A 21,320-nucleotide genomic window follows, 5' to 3' on the forward strand; every position below is an offset into this window, starting at 1 on the left:
TCCTGAACTTACCTGATTACTTCCTCATAAAATCATTTAACTTATTTAATTAATCCTTGTATTTTCTATAAACTGGAAGTTAGACATAAAAGACCTACTTAGGTGATTTAGGTCAAATACTTTTGTTAAGAACACATTAAGAGGGCTGGGGTTGTGGCTCAGCGGTAGAGTGCTTGCCTGGCACGTGTGAGGCACTGGGTTCGATCCTTAGCACCACATAAAAATAAATAAAGGTACTGTGTCCATCTACAACTAAAAAATATTAAAAAAAAAAAAAGAACACATTAAGAGGGCTGGATGTGGTGGCACGTGCCTGTAATCCCAGTGGTTTAGGAGGCTGAGACAGGAGGACTGCAAGTTCAAAGCCAGCCTCAGCAATGGCGAGGTATTAAGCAACTCAGTGAGACCCTGTCTCTAAATAAAATACAAAATAGGGCTGGGGATGTAGCTCAGTGGTTGAGTGGACCTGAGTTCAATCCCCAGTGACCCCCCACCCCACCAAAAAAAATATAATAATACATTAACAGTTGATCATGTGTACTTTATATTGAATAATACTGAAGACACATAATGTGTCCTTGTCAAAGCTGACTTTCTAACTGGGTTAGGGTGATGTCCAAAAGATCTCACCGTTGCAAAGTTTTCTCCTTCTGCTTATGGGTGATCCTTTTGGTAATGTCTAGCTCCCTATAAACATTTCACTAAATGGTGTTAGTCTACTTTGACAATCCTTAATTATTGTATTAGAGGTGTCAAATGATGGTTTTCTACTTCTATCAATATTTTCTGTAAAAAAAAAAAGTTCTTTCCCTCTTCAATTAGAGCTATTTGATCAAATCAAACTACAATTCTCACTGAAAAGGCAACATAGTGTTTATTAGCCTTTAGTTTTCAAAGAAAGAATTGGTGAAGCAATTGTCCAAAGTTGGCAGGGGAATATTATTTTATTTTATTTTTGTTCTTTTTTTGTAAGATTAAGTATGGGCTTATTAATTTTTATATATTCAATGTACTTTAGTAAATTACTCTTCATAATGCTCAAATTATTACAATTCCAGTAAGTAGGAGCCTCCAGGCTTGATTGCTTCCTTGCTTTCTGTTACAACAAGCCCCAGGATTACCTTATATTTTCCTTGCTCTCTCCATGCCTTCTCAAAAACATGGTTCTTGGTGAGGATGAAAAAGCCTTAAGATATTCCAAAGGTCTGTGGTTCATCAAATAGTCACCATACATAAGCAGATAGATGATATATTTGTGGTGTCAAATTTTCATGTGGTATAGGGTGATGGGGGGGTGGGTTCTAAAAAGGCTCCTGGGATATAGATTTTTTTTTTTAATCTTTTTTGGATTGAACCAGGATTGAACCCAGGGGCACTTAACCACTGAGCTAATCCCAGCCCCCCCCCCTTTTTTTTTAAAGAGAGAGAGAGAGAGAATTTTAACATTTATTTATTTATTTTTTAGGCAGACACCAGCCCTTTTTTATATTTTATTTAGAGATAGGGTCTCACTGAGTTGCTTAGCACCTTGCTATGATGTTGAGGCTGGCTTTGAACTTGTTGAGGCTGGCTTTGATCCTCTGGCCTCAGCCTCCCAAACCACTAGGATTACAGGTATGTGCCAGTGTGCCCGGCATAGGAATTTTTAAAAGATTAAAAGCACTGCTCTAGACTAAAAAATCAGCTACTTTCCCATGGAATCCTAGTTGTTCTTAGTAAAGAAGAGTATGTAGAGTCTAAAATCTAGGTGCTCATTGCTACTGCTTCTAATGTATAGAAAAAGCACTGAACAAAACTGAATTCATATTGCTATTTTCAAATTAAATATCACAGAATTTTTAAAATGCTTTTGAATTTAGACTTGTGTTTAATTTATCTTACTTACTTGAAAATCTTGGCTCTTAATAATAGGAACATAATTCCTTATTCCTTATTTACATAATTCTAAGTATGCAGTATCAAGATCACTGCTAGAAATTAATAAGGATACTATCTATTGAATGAGGATTAAAATTATTTTATAGTTTTTTGTTCCACCAAAGGATTTACAAAGTATTCTAGAATTGTTTGAAAAATGTTTTTACCTATGTGATTATCTTACTATTTTATCTTAGATGATTTAGGTTAAATACTTTTGTTAAGAACACATTAAGAGGGCTGGGGTTGTGGCTCAGCGGTAGAGTGCTGAGCCACAACTGTACAGTTTAGATAATTCCCTTCTTGTTTTCTATTTAGAATTTGCTTGTTGATCTATTCCTTGTTGATTTAGTTTTTCTTAAATGTGTTTTTAGTTATACATGGACACAATATCTTTATTTTGTTTATTTATTTTTATGTGGTGCTGAGGATTGAACCCAGGGCCTCACATGTGCAAGGCAAGCGCTCTGCCACTGGGCCACACTGACTTAGATTATATATTGTGGAAACATTTTTAGGTTCATAAATCAAAGCTATATAAAGGCACATGTAGAATAGTTTTAATTCCTTCACGCCTTTCAGACTCATTCCCTGTTGTCACATCTAAAGGTAACCACTTTTATTAGTTGTTTTTTTTTTATACTTACAGCATTTTTTATAAATACATTTTTCTTTATTCTTCTTTTTACATACAAAATCAGTAGCATACTATTAACACTATTCTGTACCTTTATTTTTCACTTAAAATATATCTTGGCCATTAATTCATATCAGATAATATAGATTTTCCTCATTAGTTTGAACAGGTAAGTAGTATTCAATGGAGTGGATGGAACAATTTTTTTCAACCACCCTTGTACTGAAGAACTTTGGGGTTGTTTCCAACATTCAACACTATAAATAATGCCATAATGAATAACTTCATATAAGTAATATTTCAACCTTGTACAAGACTAGTTTCAGAATAGATTTCAGTTAATTTCTAAAAGTAGATTATTAGATCAACTATATTTTTACAATTTTTACCTATATAAAGATTATATCAAGCTAGGATTATGACTCAGTGGTAGAGCATTTGCCTAGCATGTGTGAGGCACTGGGTTCGATCCTCAACACCACATTAAAATAATAATAATAAAAAAAAGCTATTGTGTCCATCTGCAATTAAAAAAAAATCTTAAAAAAAGAAGATTATATCATTCTCAAGAGGCTGAGGCAGGAAGATTACATGTTGAGGGCAGCCTCAGCAACTAAGCAAGGTCCCATCTCAAAATTAAAAATAAAATAAAAAAGGCTGGGGATATAGCTCAGTGGGTAAAATAACCCTGGGTATCAATCCCCAATGTAAACAACAACAACAACAACAAAAAACCAGATAATACACTATCATTTTATACTTCCACCAACAATGTGTGGAATTTCTTGTTTCACAAGATTTTCTAAGTGAGTATATATGGCATTTTTCCCAATTTGATGGGTGAGAAATAATATCTCCATGTAGTTTAATTTGCACATTGCTTATGACCAAGGTCGAGCATAATTTTGCATACACAAGGATCATCTGCATTTCTTTTTGTTTATACTGTCCATTTTTTAAAATCACATTTTTGAGGGCTATTAATATACCTCAGTGGGAGAGCACTTGCCTAGCATATGCAAGGCCCTAGGTTTGATCCCCAGACCACAGAAGGAAAAAAAGGAAAAAAGAAAAGAAAATCACATTTTTGTCTTTGTTTCTTAAAATATAAGAGTTCTTTATATTTGAGATGATTAATCCAATACTATATAGGATTTGAATATGGTAATTTGAATACAGATAAATGTTTCCCAGAGGTCCATGGGTTAGTCTTGGTCCCTAGGGTGGTTCTACTGAGAGACACTGTGAATCTTTAGGAGATGGGGCCTAGTGGGAGTTCCTTAGATCACTGAGCAATATATTCTTGAATGGGATTATAGGTTCCTGGTCTCTTTTGTTTTCCCCTGTTTTGTTTGTTTGCTTCCTGGTTCATGAGGCAAGTGGTTGGCCCTGCCACATGTTTCCTGCCATTGCCACTTGGTACCTTCTCCCCAGAGGCCCAAAGCAATGGGTCTGCCTAATTTCAAACTAGAACCTTCAGAACTATGAACTACATAAACCTTTTCTTTTATAAGTTAATTACCTTAGGTACTTTGTTATAGGAATGAAAGACAGGATGATATAATATATAGAATTGCAAATATTTTTTCTTTGCTTATGATGTTGCTAGCAATTTAAAAAATTAAAAAGTATTTTTTTTAGTTGTAGAAGGACACTATGTATATATAAAACATTTATTTTTTTAGTTGTATTTGGACAAAATACCTTTATTTTATTATTTAGATATTTTTATTAGTTGTTGATGGATCTTTATTTATTTATATGCAGTGCTGAGAATTGAACCCAGTGCCTCACAACCCCAGCCCTTATTTATTTATTTTTATGTGGTGCTGAGGATCGAACCCAGGGCCTTGCACATGCTAGCAAGCACTCTACCACTGAGCCACAACCCCAGCCCAATACCTATATTTTATTTATTTATTTTTAATGTGGTGCTGAGGATCGAACCTAGTGCCTCAAACATGCTAGGCAAGTGCTCTACCACTGAGCTACAACCCCAGCCCTTAAAATGTTTATATTACTTAATTTATCAGTATTTTCCTATTTCTTCCTAAATATGACTTTGAGTCATGAATTAGGCTTTCCTTCAGATTTAAGGAAATTTACTATCACCACCCTGCTTATTTATTTATTTATTTAGGTATCATAATGAACTCAGGGAGGCTTCACCACTGAACTACTTCTCTAGCTCTTTTAAAAAATTTTTATTTTATTATTTTTAAAATTTTGAGACATGGTGTTGCTAAGTCACGTAGGCTCTGCCAAGGTTAGCATTAAACTTGTGATCCTCCTGCCTCAGCCACCTGAGTTGCTGGGATTACGGGCATATACCACCAGTCTAGCAGTTCCAGTATTTTTAAAAATTAATTAATTTACTTATTCTAATTAGGTATATATGACAACAGAATGCATTTTGATTCATTGTACACAATTGCAGCACAATTTTTCATTTCTCTGGTTGTACACAATGTACAGTCTCACCATATGTGCAGTCATACATGTACTTAGAGTAATGATGTCCATCTCATTCCACGATCTTTCAGTATTTTTTTAATTGAGGTAATTCACATAACACATAAAGTTAACCATATTAAAGTGTATTTTTTTTTTTTTGCAGGGGGTACAGGGGATTGAACTCAAGGGCACTCAACCACTGAGCCACATCCCCAGTTCTATTTTGTATTTTATTTAGAGACAGGATCTTGCTGAGTTGTTTAGCACCTCACTGTTGCTGAGGCTGGCTTTGAACTCGTGATCTTCCTGCCTCACTCAGCCTCCAGAGCTGCTGGGATTACAGGTGTGCCCCACTGCGCATGGCATTAAAGTGTATAATTATGTAGCATTTAATATATTCAGTGTTGTTCAATCACCTCTATTTAGTTCTAAAACATTTTCATTATCCCCAAAGAAAAATTCTGTATCCATCTTACCCCCAATTTTGGATTCCATCAATCTGCTTTCTGCCTCTATGGATTTTCTTATTCTGAATATTCCAAATAAATGAACTCATACAATATGTGACTTTTTTGTTGTGTCTTGCAGTTAAACCTAGGGTCTCTTTAACACTGTGCTACATCCCTAACTCTTCTTCTTCTTCTTTTTTTTTTTTAATATTTAAGCCTAGCCTCAAACTTGTGAGCCTCTTCAGTCTCCTGAAGAACAGTGATTACAGTAAAGTGCCAGAATGCCCAGATGAGTACTGCCTTTTTTTTTAATATTTATTTTTTAATGGTGGTTGGACACAATACCTTTACTTTATCTATTTATTTTTATGTGGTACTGAGGATCGAACCCAGGGCCTTGCTACGTGAGTGCTCTACCAATGAGCCACAACCCCAGCCCCAAGTACTGCCTTCTTAATAACATAATAAATAATGTCTTCGTCATGAACATGGGATCTTTATCCATTTATTTATTTAGGTTTTGTAGTTTTCAGTGCACATATCTTTCAACTACCTTGTTAAGTTTTCCCCCAGGTATCTTAATCTTTGGAAGCTATTATAAACACAATGTTTTTCCTTTTTTTGAGCAGTGGAGATTGAATTCAGAGGAGCTTTACCACTAAACTATAACCCCAGCCTGTTTTATTTTTTATTTTGAGATAGAATCTTGTTTGCTTAGACCTTGCTAAATTGATGAGGCTGATCTCAAACCTGCCTCAACCTCCAAGTCACTGGAATTATAGGTGTGTACCACCATGCCCAGCCACAACTGTTTTCTTAATTTCCATTCTGGATTGTTCATTGCTGGTGTATAGAGACACAACTGACTTTTGTGAGCCAGTCTTAAACCCTGAACCTCTGCAGAATTTATTTATTAGATCTAGGGATCTTTTTTGAAAGTTTCTTTATGACTTTCTATATATAGGACAACTGTGGATATAGAAAATTTTATTTCTTCTTTTCCAATCTAGATGTCCGCTCCCTACCATCTTCAGTTGCCCAGAACATCCAGTACAATATTGAATAGCAATGGTAAAAGTAGGACTCTTTTTTTCTTATTCCTGATCTTAGGGGGAAAGTTTTCAATCTTTCAACACTGAGCATGATTTGTGTTATGGATGTTCATGAATGCACTTTACATGTTGAGGAAGTTCAAACTGTTCCTAGTTTGCTGAGAATTTTTGTCATGAAAAGGTATTGAATTTTGTCAAATATTTTTATGTGTCAACTGAGATGACAGTGTCCCCCACCTCATTCCATTAATGTTCATTGTCTGGTTTTCTTATGGCTAATCACCTTCTCCTGAGATAAATCTCACTTCCCCATGGCATATAGTTCTTTTAATGTAGTGTTGCATTCACTTTGTTACATTTTGTTCAGGATTTAGCCCTCTATATTCATAAGGGGCATTCGTCTGTTGTTTTCTTTTTCCATGGTATCTATGGCTTGTGATATCAGGTTAATGATAACCTTACAGAATGAGTTAGAAAATGTTTCCTTCTTTTCTGTTTTTTTTTTTTTTTTTTTTTTTTGAAGAGCATGAGAAGGAGTGGGGTTAATTCTTCTTTAAATATTTGGGAGAATTTATCAGTAAAATAATCTGGTTCTGGATTTTTTCCTTGTTGGAAGGTTTTTGATACTCATTCAGTCTTTTCCCTTGTTATAAAAATGCTCAGATTTTCTATTTCTTCTTAGGAGTTTGTCCATTTTATCTAGATAACCTAATTTAGGGGCACAAAATTGTTCACAGAACCCTCTAATCATCCTTTTAATTTCTGCAAGGGCAACAGGAATGTCCCCACTTTGACTCCTGATTTTATTTTTTTCCTTGTCAGCTTAAAAATGTTCTAATCTGCCAGGCCTTGTGGGGCATGCCTGTAATCTCAGTGGCCCAGGAGGCTGAGAGGCAGGAGGATTGCAAGTTCAAAGCTAGCCTCAGCAAAAAGTAAGGTTCTAAGCAACTCAGTGAGACCCTGTCTCTTAATAAAATACAAAATAGGGCTGGGGATGTGGTTCAGTGGTCAAGTGCCCCTGAGTTCAATCCCTGGTACCTCCCCCTGCCCCAATAAAGTTCTTTTAGCTCCTGATTTTAGATATTTCAATATTCTTTCTCTTTTTCTTGGTCTACCTAAAGGTTTACCAATTTTGTTGATCTTTTCAAAGAACTAACTTTTGGTTTTTGTTGATTCTTCCTATTGTTTTTCTGGTCTTTATTTCCTTTACCCGCATTCTAACTTTTATTACTTCTTTCCCTTTGCTAGCTTTATGTTTAGTTTACTATTTTGCTAGTTCTATAAGGTACATATTAGGTGACTGACTAAATATCTCCCTTCATTTTTAGTGTAGGTGTATACAACTATAATTTTCTTTTTGAGCACTGATTTTGCTGCATCTCATAAATTCTGGTATTTATTTTCATTTTCATTCATCTCAAAGCATATTCTAATTCCCCTTGTGATTTTTTTTGATTCGTTGTTTGTTTAAGAATATGTTGTTTATCATCCAGGCACAGTGGTGCACACCTGTAATTCTAGCAATTTAGGAGGTTGAGGTAGGAAGATTCCAAGTTTGAGGCTAGTCTTGGCAACTTAGCAAGACTTTGTCTCAAAATAAAAATTTAAAAAAGGGGGCTGGGGATATGGCTCAAGTAGTAGCGCGCTTGCCTGGCATGCATGAGGCACTGGGTTCGATCCTCAGCACCACATAAAAATAAAATAAAGATATTGTGTCCACCTAAAGCTAAAAAATAAATATTTAAAAAAATTTTAAAAAGGTTGGGGATATAGTTTAGTGGTAGAATAAATCTGCATTCAATTCCCAATACCACACACACCCAAAAAGAACATTTTGTTCAATTTCCATAGGTTTTGTGAATTTCCCAGTTTTTCTTTTGTTATTGATTTCTAGCATTGTTCCAATGTAGATGAAGAACATATTTTATATGATTTCAATCTTTTAAATATTGAGACTTGTTTTGTGGCCTAACATATGATCTATCATAGATAATATTCCATGTGAACTTGAAAAGAATCTATTGCTCTTGTTGGGTGGAATATTCTGTTTATCTATTATGTCTAGTTTTATAGGGTTGTTCAAATCCTTTTTCTTACTTATTTCCTGTGTAGATGTTCTGCCAATTATTAAAAATGGGGTATTGAAATCTCCAACTATTATTTTAGAATTCTCCCTTCAGTTTGATCAATGTTTTCTTTATATGTTTTGGGTGCTATTGTTTGGTATGCATTTTATAATTGTTATATCTTCTCGATAAGTTATCTTTTTAATATATAATGACCTTCTTTGTTTCTTGTAACTATTTTTTACTTAAAACCTATGTCTAATATTAGTAGGGTTACTCAAACTCTTTTTTTGGTTACTATTTTCATGAACTATCTTTTTTCTATCCTTTCAACTTATTTGTGTCTTTGGATCTAACATGAGTCTCTTGTAGACAGTATATAGTTGAGTCATGTTTTAAAAACTCCATTCTGACACTCTGCCTCTTGATTGAAGAGTTTAATTCATTTATATTTAAAGCAATTATTGATAAGAAATTGCTTATTTCTGCAATTTTGATATTTCTGTATGTTACATACTTATTTTGTTCCTTGTTTCCTCATTTCCTCCATTACTGCCATCTTCTTGTTTAATTGGTTTTATGTAGTATATCATTTTGATTCCCCTCTTTCTTCCTTTTTGGCATATATTTTAAGGTGTTTTCTTAGTAGTAACCATGGAGATTACAATTAACATAGAAAATATAACAATGTAGTTTCATTTGATAGCAATTTAGCTTCAGTAACATATAAAACCTCTACTGCTATAAAGCTCCGTCTTCACCTTATGTTGTTTTTACCACAGATTACATCTGTGTGCAAGTCTGTGAATTAATATAGACACAGTGATTCTTTCAAACATTTGTATGTTAAATCATATATATAATAAAAAAAAGAGTTACAAAACAAAATATAATAATGCTGGCTTTTACATTTACCAATGTAGTAATTATTGTTTTCTTGTGCTGGAAACTGAACCCAAGACCTCAACACACATGAGGTAAGTGCTCTACCACCAAGCTACATCCACAGCCCAGGTTACCTCTCTCTTGAATCAGCATTTTACTACTTCCTGCAAACTTTTGTTATTTTCCAGAGTATAAAGTTGATTTTAATTTTGGTCAAATAGCTAGTTAGCCCTAGTCTACTTATTTAAAAAAGACTCTCTTTTACCAAGTATTTTGAATGCTAATATTATCTATTTCTAGATTTTCTATTTTGTTTCCTTGGCTTTACTGTTTATTTTTGTATCAATCACACTGTTTTTATTATATACATTTTATAGAATTTTTTTAGAGGTACCAGGGATTGAACTCAGAGGCACTCAACCACTGAACCACATCCCTAGCCCATTTTTGTATTTTATTTAGAGACAGGGCCTCACTGAATTGCTTAGTGCCTTGCCATTGCTGAGGTTGGCTTTAAACTCATGAACCTCCTGTCTCAGCTTCCCAAGAAATTGGGATCAGAGAATATTTTTTAAATGTGGTAAAGCTAGTATCCTTTTATTATTCTTCAAGGTTTTCTTTGCTATCCTTGCCTTTGTGTGTGTGTGTGTGTGTGTGTGTGTTTGTGTGTGTGTATACTGGGGATTGAATTCAAGGGGCCCTTTGCCACTGAGCTACATCCCAATTCCTTTTTATTTTTCATTTTATTTTGAAACAGGATCTCACTAAGTTGCCTAGTGACTCATTAAGTTGCTGAGGTTAGCCTCAAACTTATGATCCTCCTGCCTCTGCCTCCTGAGTTGCTGGAATTATAGGTGTGTGCGCCATCATACCTTGCTGCTTATTTGTCTTTTTAAAAAATATTTATTTATTTTAGTTATAGGTTGATACTATATCTTTATTTTATTTTAATTTTTTTTAATATTTATTTTTTAGTTATAGGTGAATACAATGTCTTTATTTTATATTTATGTGGTGCTGAGGATCGAACCCAGTGCCTCACGCATGCTAGTGAGCACTCTACCTCTGAGCCACAATCTCAGCCCATTTATTTTATTTTTATGTGGTGCTGAGAATTGAACCCAGTGCCTCATGCATGCTAGGCAAGCGCTCTACCTCTGAGCCACAACCCTAGCCCTCATTTATTTGTTTTCCAAAGAGAATTTAAGAATTGATTTGTGGGTTTTTTTTTAAATAGTTTTAGTTGTAAATGGACATAATATCTTCATTTTTTTATGTGGTGCTGAGGAATCGAATCCAGTGCCATGCACGTGCTAGGCAAGAACTCTATCACTGAGCCGCAACCCCAGTCCTTGATTTGTGATTTTTTTTAATATTTATTTTTTAGTTGGACACAATATCTTTATTTATTTATTTTTATGTGGTGCTGAGGATCGAACCCAGGGCCTCGCACATGCTAGGTGAGTGCTCTACCGCCTAGCCACAACCCCAGCCCTTGTGTTTTTAATTGGAATCATTAAACATCGAAATTAACTTAGGAAGGAGTAATATTTCTGTGATGTTTAGTTGGCCTATATGATTATACATATTTTCAAGTCTACTTTTGTGTTTTTATGGAGTACCTGTTTTTAATTTATTACTTTCAGGTCTTCTAGGAATCATGGGAATGGAAGTAGAGACAGGGGTACAAAATAAGAGTACTCTCCATACCTGCAGATGCCTGTGCCTGGGCATCTGTGTGGCGTTGGCAGACTCTACTTAAGAATTCACTCACTTGACGCAAAGAAAGGGCATTATGCAGTGTTTCCAGTGGGTAAATGGTAGGTACCATGGAGCACCCTTCAAATCCTGTTGGAAAAAAGATGAGGAAAGTCAATGTTATTCTTATCAGGTAGAACCCAATTAAATTGGCCAAGGAAGCATGGACAGTCCCTGAGAGCCATCAGGAGAGTCCGTGGCTTTTAGAATGTGGGGTATCCAAGATTCCCAGGAGAGGGAACTCTTTAGAGCCCCTAGGGAAAGTCTATTTTTCTCACCTCCAGATTTCCTAAAAATTCTATCTATTAAAGCTTCCAGGTGAATCAAGTCACCTCTGATCCTATCTATGGATAGCCTGCAATGTCCCCTGGAAAAATCAATAGAAGCCCAGTAGGGTAAGCACTAACATTGCTCTTGCAATTTCTAGGGAAATAAAACAAGGATCCACAGGTAAGGAGTGAAACTGTAGATCTAACATGAGGCAGGGAGATCATGGAGCTGGGAAGAAACAGCAGATTTCAGGTATCATGAACAAGAAAACTAGATTAAGGAGGAGGGCATGAAATCTGAGGGAGGCAGGGTTCATGCAAATTTAGGATATGGGTAGAAAGGCTAGAATACTTGGATGCAAACTGGAGGGCATGCAATACACATGAAGCTCAGCCAAGGAAAACCACATGCATGAACGGGTGGGGGATGGAAGTTCTTTCTTGGTCATTTCCATCACATCAAAGCTTTTCCCATCTGCTCTATTAGAAGATCCTAGATTTGTTTGGATCTGTATATTCCATCAATAAATGAGGAAAACTCCTAGAAAAAGGAGTCTACACTATAACTATGCTTTAAACCCAACAATTCTAATATAGGTCTACTAGTCTGGGTAGGATCAAAGGTAAACCTAAATGTGTAACCCTACTTCCAGGGACTACTGATAGAAACAATGTTCCCATTGAAGGATCAAGAAACATGCATTCCAGCCACTTTTTCAGTACCCAGTCTTTCCAATGTCTTTTCTACATCTCCTTAAAAGGACAAAGGGTAGGCAGGGCAGCAATATCTATGCAGACTTGGCCTCCTGTTCACCAACAACTAAAACCTACAATTCAAAATGATCATATCTGATCATTTTCTAACCTTTGGCCTTTGTTTGCCTCAAGAATTTAATTGAGGCCTCTGTGCCTTTGTTTCCCCATAACCTAGTGGCAGGGGTGCACAGAGGAGTCTCTAGCTCCTCGGGGTGGTTAGAAAAACCTCTGGTTTTGAAACTGGTTGTAGTAGAGGGTTATAAAGATAAGAAAAGATTCTAGGGCAAGAGATTACACCTCTACCGAACAGATTAGGGAATGGGAAACATTAGCGGGCAGTGACAAAGGAGAATAGGAAGGGGATGAGCAGCCAATGCTACAGCTACCAGGCAGACTGGCTCCAGTCCCATCCAAGCAACTAAATGCAAGTCACATAACTTTGGGGAAAACAGGAGAAAGGACTAGATGGGCTCTCCTGCCAGAAGTGCAATAAGCAAAGCAATCAGTCCCAGCCAGGGTAGTGGCAGCAGCCAGCCTGTGGCAGGGGGTACCGTAGAGGCACTCGGGGTCATCCTGGCCTGAGCGCAGCCAGTTCCGGAAGAGGCGCAGGTGGTAGGAGCACTGGTGCAGGTGATGCGCCAGCGTGGCATCCAAGGAGACTGGCCGGCCCCCTGGGCAGTCAGAGGAAAAACTGCGCAGCAACCGGACCACAGGGTGCTGGTCATCTAGCAGTTCTGGAGGGGGTGGGGGAACCATGGTAGGAAGCACAAAGATAAAGAAAGAGAAGAGGGAGAGACAATGAGGGGGGCACTGACTGGCACAAGGATTACTGGGAGGTGAGGGCCACTCGATCCAAGGTAAGCTAAGAGAGAAGCAGAGATGGTCAGAGCCATTGGGCATCTCTTGCAGCAAAGAAGAATGTTGACATCACACAGTGAGAATAAAAGAAAGGACAAATGAGACCTTATCATACAAGGTCCTCCCTTTCCTTCTTGAGCATAATTCAGTCAGTACTTCCAGAGAGTAGTCACATCATTCTGGACAGAGTAAGCTGGAAATTCTGTCACTGGTAGCTTTGAGTAGGGCTTTAGTATCCCTGGTCATTCTTGGGAAAACTCTAATTAGGGCCCACTTCTCAGACAAATGGATTAATGAGGTTGGGATAGAGATGGAATGATTCAAAGTCACTCAGAGAAGGGGGGTCAAGAATTCTATTAAGTATCAAGATACACCTAAAGCTAAAAATTCTCCTGAAGGCTCAGGCCAGGCTCTCTGGACCAGATTCCAAGATAGATGTAGTCAGGGCTGGCACTATGAAGCTGGCACAAAAGACTAGTAGGAAACCAGATGTAGGACTCCTTTAAAATAGTGCATGTAAAAAATTGAATCTGTTTTTGAAACTCTCAATGTTGACTAATCATCCTTTACCTTACTCAAATAAATATTTTTTAAATGAATGCATAAATCTCAGTTCTTGAGGACAATGTAGCCATTACAGAAGCCAAAAGAGATCATTTTATGTTTTCTTCCTATGCTGATGAGTCTAACTGAACTTTTTTCAGCTGATGAATGGAAAAGCTTTGATTCTGAACTCCTCATTATTTAAGCTGGTTGTCAAACTTTGTGGATGCATGGGATTTGGCTGAAAAAGGCTAAAAAGCAATGAAAGATATGTGGTGGGGTAAGTATAAGAAGAATAACAGGGAAAGCTCTTGGGGAAAAGGCATGGGGTTATAAGACCTGATGTGAGGATGAGTAAGAACCTGAGTTCAGGATGTTGGTATAGAAAAGGTAGGATCAAGGCAGGTGAGGATGACTGCTCAGAACTCCCAGACCAGAGCTAGTTCCATAGGGTGATCCCATGAAAATATGGTTTCTAGAGACTTTTAGTTTGTATGTCAAGAAATAATTCAGCTCTACCCAGACTAGTCTGATGAGAACCAACTTTACCAACGGTCACACAGTCGCGTGGGTCCCTAGAAGATAATGGGCTTAACAAATCCATTAGGCATATTCTGATACTCTGGATGAGGGTAAGCCACAGTTTCTCTCCTACTTTATTAATTTACTTTGGTGAGTTCAGCATACAGTTTAGTAACAGGCACATTTGTATGCTGGATGTAGTCAGGGATGCCACAGAAGCTTATCAGGAACAGAGGCAGGAAGAGACCAAGGGCTATGCTTCTGTCCAAGTATGAAGAAAGCATTATCTTGTCTCCTTTTGAAAGCCAGGTCCAGTTTTTCAAGCTGCTGTTTCAAAGCTAGACATCATGCAAGGAGATGATGATAATAAGAGTAGGCTGGCATACTGCTGTGTATAATCTACCACAAGCAATTGTAGACACAGCATCCACTCTGTGCTTGCTGGGTCAAGCAAGATCTTGGCCATGGGGCAGAGCTCTCATATTGTTCTAAGGGCCAAATTAAATCTACAGAATCTTCAGCAAGAGACAAAAATTTCTTCTGTTGCCAACAGACCCCAGATTCTAGTTTCTAAGGCACATTAGCCTCCAAGTTCAAGCACAAGAAAAACAAAGGAGGCCAGAAAACCCCTAAAGTATGCAAAGTGTTGGAGGAGACCTTGAATTTGTTCTCCTGCACTATACCTGAATTGTCCAGGTCTTTCTTCCTCTCCTCCTTATGGTAAAATTAATTCTTGTTTTCTTCAGCTGATGAGTCTGCCAACCAAGGCTTCAGGGAACTGGAGATATAGTTTGAGGATCTGTTTTATGAACTTGGATCTTTTTTAATAAAACCTAAGGATCTAGAGATATGTGATTTATCTCTCATTTCAGGGGCCCCAGCACCTAGTACTATATTGTGGACCTTAAATCTGAGTGACAGAGTTGGGGGTTGGTGTATATTGTTCTATTCTGGAGATGCCTATGGCACATGAAGGCCAGAAAAGCTTGAAGCTAAATGAGTAGGCACAGCCATATCACTCTGAATGGGGATTTCTGCCACAGGTACAAGTGGGGGTCTGGGGATGGGGATAAATTAAGCAAATACAGGTTTGTTGACCTAAGGAGAGATTTCACCAGTGTTTAGTAGAGATGTATGACCTGACTAGGCTAAAATCCAAAACCTGCCACTGGCTAAGCAGTAGGATATCAGCATGGGGAGGTTTCCTAGCCAGGAAACCAGACTAATTTTATCTTCCTCAGAGAGTCTTAGCTCTTGGAAAGAAGAAAACCATATCTAACAAAACTAGATTTACCTTGAGGATAAGACTAATACAGAGAAAACTAAGGATATAAAAGATAAAAACTCAACAGGGAATAAACCTTGAGTTCTCCTGTTATACACTACTAGCCAGAATCCAGAAAAACATGCAAACAGACCTTAACCTTTCAGGTTTTCATTTATACAGATCTCCAAACTCACCCACCTTAGTGTGAGCAGACCCAGTTCTTCAAAAATCTTGAGATATTATTCTTTCCTAAGCTTCCCTGGGATCCCCTGCAGACATCTCAACTCCTCCAGCTTCTCTTAGGCAGTTTTGCCATAGGTAGGCTAGGACCACATGGAAACTACCTTTAAAAATTCAAGATACAGGGGCTAGGGGTCTAGCTTAGTGGTAGAGTGTATTCTTAGCACACGTGAGGCCCTGGGTTCAATCCCTAGAGCATGTGCACACACGCAAACACACATACATACAAAACCACCAAGGAAAAAATCCTCATGGTATAGTTCTTTCTCCTTTATCTGCTACTTCCCCACCTCCAACTCCTTTTATATTCCCTCTTTACTTTATATATATATATATACGCGCATGTATATATAAATACATATATATGAGTGTATTTTTTTAACATGTCCCTCAGGTCTGCATTTGAGAAGTTTTGTTAAACTCACTGGCACCCAAACCAGGGCCACATTGCCCTACCTGGTGGCTCCGTATTAGCGTGGCAACTTATCACTGGGATTATTTTCCCTCTTTTATCCCAAAACAATCTGGGCTCTTGTTTTCTAGGCCCAGGCACTAGGTTAGTAGTAACATAAAGCAGATGTCAGGAGCACGAGAGTCACACAAAGTACACACAATGGCAGGAAGATAGGAATATGGAGATGGGAAACTATATCTTTGAGACAAATGACTTTATAGGTAGGCTTGGGACCTGGCAACAGCAACATTACTCTAAAAGAGAAACAAACTAGTAATCCACCCCATCAAAAGAGTTGGAGAAAAAACCCAGGAAGATTAAAATTACATAAAGTGAGAAATGGGTGGGGTAAAAGAAATGGGCCCAATCTAGGCAATGCTATTCTTTCTAGGAAGGGGAACCATTCATTATCGGCTGTATTCAGCCTGGCAGTCATGTGATAGGAAAAGGAGAGATCTAATCAATGTCTTGATGGTGATGCTGACAAAAAAGACATAATGGTGATGATGGTGATTATGGAAGTAAGAATCTGAGTTGCCACAGGGATAGGTCAACCAGGCTGCAGCCAAGGCTAAAGTTGTCACTAGGGAAATGTCCCATTAGGAACACTTAGTGAGTAGCTCATTCAGAAACAGGAGGGTGTCAACACAGTGGAAGGAGAGGCAAAGTCAGTGTCAGAACTCAGAGGTTAAGTGTCTGGAGGTGACATGGTGAGGAGGAATGATGTTGAGTCAGAAGCAAACGTACCGTTAGTCGGATGCTTTGCAAACGACACAGAAAATCGTTTTACGGCCGGGACAAACAAGAGCTCTGGGGAGAAAAGACATCATGGGGATTATACCCACCCCTGTCCCCACCCTCTGCTTTGGAATTTGCCCACAGTACAGTCTATTCTTTAATTAGTTATATGGCCTTATCCCATTCCCACCCCTTAAGATTCCTAGCTACCATATATTAATCTTGTCCTCTGGTGTAATCTCTCAGTAATCTGTGTCACCTCTACAACAATACAGTCCCACAAACAACACTAATTTCACCATCATGTCCTCTTTCTGGTCATCTGGAAAAAAGAAAATCTCTGCAGACACATTCCTCCCTTTCCCCAATCTCTTTCCATACATCTTTTCTACCTTAACTGAGCTACTTTCCTAACCCTGCTTTCCTGGAATTTAATCAAGAATCCACTGTGTTCTTCCTGACCATGGATTATTCTCTTGGTCCTCACCCCTATAGGCCAGAATCCAGGAAAGAGTACAAATTGATGCAGCAAGCCTGTATGTAGGAGATTATGAAGGGATAAGCATAAATAAGTAGTATTTGTATGGTGAGAGGGAATGCAAATGGAGGGGTGGAAGGGGTCCTGGTTTCTTCTTCCATTTATTACTGATGAAGAAAACTTGTTATAATGCCATTTTCAGTGCCATCTTAAGCATGAATAGTTCTGGAGCTGTGTCCTTGCGGGGAGACAAGTGAAAAAAAAAAAAGATTTGCCCCCCATAACCCACCCACATACCATCTCGATGCTTCAGACTGGCAGGTGGTAGCTTTTTGCCATGGCTGCGCGCGTAGTCCTGAAGATTCGGGGCACTGGAGGAGCCACCCAGCACTGTGGTGCTGAACAGCCCTGTGCACTGTGAGCCTGCAAGGCCGGGAGTGTGTTAGTAGCCACACAAAGCTGCACAGAGAAGTATACAGAACTTCACAGGACAACATCAAGACACACACACACAGTCATTCAAAACCACTACACTTGGCCACTCCATGTAACCACAAACAGCATTCACTACTGTCCATTGCCACACTCAGCAAGCAAAGTGAGAATTCTCCTGAAGATCTACATGGCAGAGAAAAGAGGCCACTACAAATACAGGGTTAGTCATGTCAGTATGGTATTCAAAGCTACTGAAAGAGAGAGACTATGCTCTCTGAGTGGCTCTCAGAATTCCTACAAGAATAGCTAGGTCCCTCTGGATTCCCCTAGATTAAACTCAGTGCCCTTTAGAGGATATAAATGATATAGGATTTGAGAAACCCAGAAATCTAATCTCTTGTAGGTTTGAAAGGGAAAATCCTTTCTTGAAACTAGAGACATGTTTTGTGCACTCAGCTGGCACCCTTCCAATTCTTTCTTCATCCAACATTCCCCATCTTCAGGCCTTTTTAACATTTCTCAAGAATGAAAGTAAAAGATTCATTGAATTTTTAAAGCTGGAAGGGACTTAAGAGACCATCTATTTGACTTCCTCATGTTAGAGATGAAGAAACTGATCCAGAAGTATTCTCCTTTTCTTAAGATCACACAGTATTTTAGGAGCTAAGGTGGACCTGAATCTAGGTCTCCTGATCCTGAGGACCAACTGTACTAATAGTACAGTTCTTTTCTAATAGAAAAGAATTTATTTTTTCATAGAGAAAACAGTATAGTTCCTGAAGTCAAGATGGACACAAATTGGAAGGCATGTGAAAAGTAAGCTGATTATATGTAGAGCATACCTATTATGGCTAAGCATCCTACTAAGAAGGAAAGCAGGAAACAACAATAAAAACAGGCATTTTTTTTCTGTCTTCAAAGTTTATTGTTTTGTAAGCCCTATGATGAGAACCAGATTTTCATACATATAAGTTCAAAGAAAGCAAAGAGAATTCTACTGTCAATCAGAGGAGCAAAACTTGAAGAATCAAGTTTTTTTTTGTTTGTTTGAGGTACTGGGGATTGAACTCAGGGGCACTCAACAACTGAGCCACGTCCCTAGCCCCTTTTTGTATTTTATTTAGAGACAGGGTCTCACTGAGTTGCTTAGCACCTCGCTTTTGCTGAGGCTGGCCTTGAACTTGCAATCCTCCTATCTCAGCCTCCCAAGCTGCTGGGATTACAGGTCTGCACCACCATGCCCAGCAAGAATCAAGTTTTTATTGATTAAATAAGGTTTTATTGATTAAATCAAACCAGTCACTGCCCCCAATATCTGATTTAGCATAAAATTAGAATTACATGGTCTTTACTACCATAGTCAGGAAGAGGTAAAACTGACACCCAGATTTTTAGGATTTGCTCTCTACTTTCAAATCTATCTTTGCCAAGACCCTCAGTTTGGCTGGTGACTTAATATTTATAGGGGAAATGAATAAAGTGGAGAGAAGGTCAGTTTCCCTTGAGCTCACAAAGAAGAGACCATGGTTTCAAGGGAACCAGAGAAATCAGAAAGATCAGATAGCTAATAATTTCTACCCCCAAATTCAGGATTTCTCTATAACAATTTCCACTATCTTTCATGCTAGAATTGGGTGCCATAGAGCAATAAGAGTTGCTAAATATGTCTGTTTTTATTCAGGAAAGCAAACACTAGCTGGCTTTATCCCAGACCACCCCAAGCTTTGTCCTACATTTAGTTCCTCCACTGAAAAATTTTCTAGTGCAGTCATGCCAATCCTGTTCTGCCCAGTGGTCTCTACCTTACCACCACCATCTGTCAACCAGTTCTGTGTCCATTACCCATGCCTTATTCTTGACATCACTCCCATTTAACTGGGCCAGACATACCTACCCACTTCTCCAGACTATCTGAAATCTACTCTTCACTAGGACTTCTGGGAAGAAAAGCCCGTATCACAGATATACACATTTGTCATTTGTTTCTCATGCCCCAAACCATCTACTCTATTTCAGGGATCTAAAATGTACCCAACTCTCATAAAATTAGCCTGGAAAGTGACCAAAGTCTTTCACCCTCTTGCTGATTCAAATGCTGACCATTTGGGAACTAAGAAATTAGGTACTAAGGACAAAGGTAACAGAAAAGTGAGAAGATTTAAATAGAATATTAGGACAAAATTTTAAAAGGTGGGGAACAAGTTCAGACCCCACACATTCATCTCTGACCTCTAATTCTAGTTACTGGTTGACACGGCAGCATGTTCAGAGACAGCCTCTCCCAAGGACCACCTCCCCCTCCCAAAGAATACAATACCCTCAGTGGCTTGGTTCTTCCTGCAGTCTGTGTTCTTAGAAAAGGTTGAATGAAGTTCTCCACCCCTTTCCAGGGATCAAAAAAATCAAGAGACATTCCCTCAAAGTCCTGAGAGAAGCCTCTGCCACTACACCAGTTTCAGATTTGTCCCTCAATCTTCCAAAAGGAAAGGAAAAAAGTTACAGTATTAGGACAGGATAAAGGCCAGGGCATAGAGGTAGGAGTGGGCAGCACAGGGATGTGAAAAACACAGGCTTCAGAGGAAGACATGGCACAAGTTCTCCATATGAGGAATATGACAATTATGAGGATCATGAGTACCTCTATTTAAAGCTCTGTCACTGATAACTCTGAAGGTTCAGAGTCTTCACTGCCCCTTAAGGTCTGAGGTAGACTGGAGGGGCAGATAAGGAATGAGAGGGAAAGCCAGAAAAATGCCATTCAGCCAGGGAAATGGGGGGTTGTGGAGAAAACCAAAAGACAGACACCTTCATGAGATGGAAACAATCATCTGAGATACAAGTTCATACTTAACTATGGCTTCTCACACTTCATCCTCCCTACCCCCACCTGACAGTTCCACTCACTGGATGGTCCCACCTCCCATGACAAAGATTTCCCACAATAAAACTCTGAAGAACAGACAGACAACCCTTTCCACCATATGTGAGAGATGCTAGAAAACCATACCTAGGCCACTCTGTTTCATCTCTGCTGGTGGCCGTGAAGATGAAAAGAGCCGATAGCCACCAGGCCTTGAAGACGAAGTCTCAGACAGCACCTGCAGAAAAAGACTCTATGTTATTATTTTGCTACCTCAACCTAGAAGTATAAAACCCAGGTTTTTAATTCTTGCCCCTACAAAGCCAAGCAGCATCAGAAAATTTGAAAGAATCAAAGAATTTTTATAGGAAAGAGAAATGAAAAGAGAACAGAGAGTGTTTTTTTGCAAGATAACTGTCCAGGGAATTCTTCTATTATACAAGTCACTTCTATTCCTAAGATAACTGTCCTCACAGCCCTCCCACCCCAAATCTGAGAAATCATGATCCAATTATTCATAGTTCTCAGTAGACTGGGGTCCCTAATCTTATCTATCCCTCCCCAGGACTCAGAAAGACAACTATAGTGATTTAGCCACAAAGTCTGGTCACCCTCTCCTCTTTTCCATGGGACAACTGTGATTACTGCATAGGTTTCTAATTTACATCAAATGTGCCCCACT

The 21,320-nt window shown here is 38.4% G+C and overlaps 1 protein-coding gene and 1 non-coding gene across 23 annotated transcripts in view; both read right to left on the bottom strand.

The window, feature by feature from the left end:
• Positions 1-21,320, bottom strand: part of Ppip5k1 (diphosphoinositol pentakisphosphate kinase 1) — a 48,243-nt gene that overhangs the window by 5,390 nt on the left and 21,533 nt on the right. For 11 of the 22 annotated variants that reach the window (XM_071608182.1, XM_071608185.1, XM_071608186.1 and 8 more), the window contains 4 exons: positions 20,786-20,876; positions 17,641-17,766; positions 16,875-16,937; positions 11,171-11,308 (listed from right to left, as the gene is read on the bottom strand). In XM_071608182.1, coding sequence (XP_071464283.1) covers positions 11,171-11,308; positions 16,875-16,937; positions 17,641-17,766; positions 20,786-20,876 — 418 coding nt within the window. The other 11 variants (XM_071608195.1, XM_071608190.1, XM_071608194.1 and 8 more) reach the window with 7 other exon arrangements.
• LOC114085098 (small nucleolar RNA U6-53/MBII-28) lies at positions 16,059-16,168 on the bottom strand. Its single transcript, XR_003581393.1, has one exon. It is a non-coding gene; the product is annotated as a small nucleolar RNA U6-53/MBII-28 (small nucleolar RNA).

This window comes from Marmota flaviventris, chromosome 2 (assembly GCF_047511675.1).
Source record: "Marmota flaviventris isolate mMarFla1 chromosome 2, mMarFla1.hap1, whole genome shotgun sequence".
Taxonomy (NCBI): Eukaryota; Metazoa; Chordata; class Mammalia; order Rodentia; family Sciuridae; genus Marmota; species Marmota flaviventris.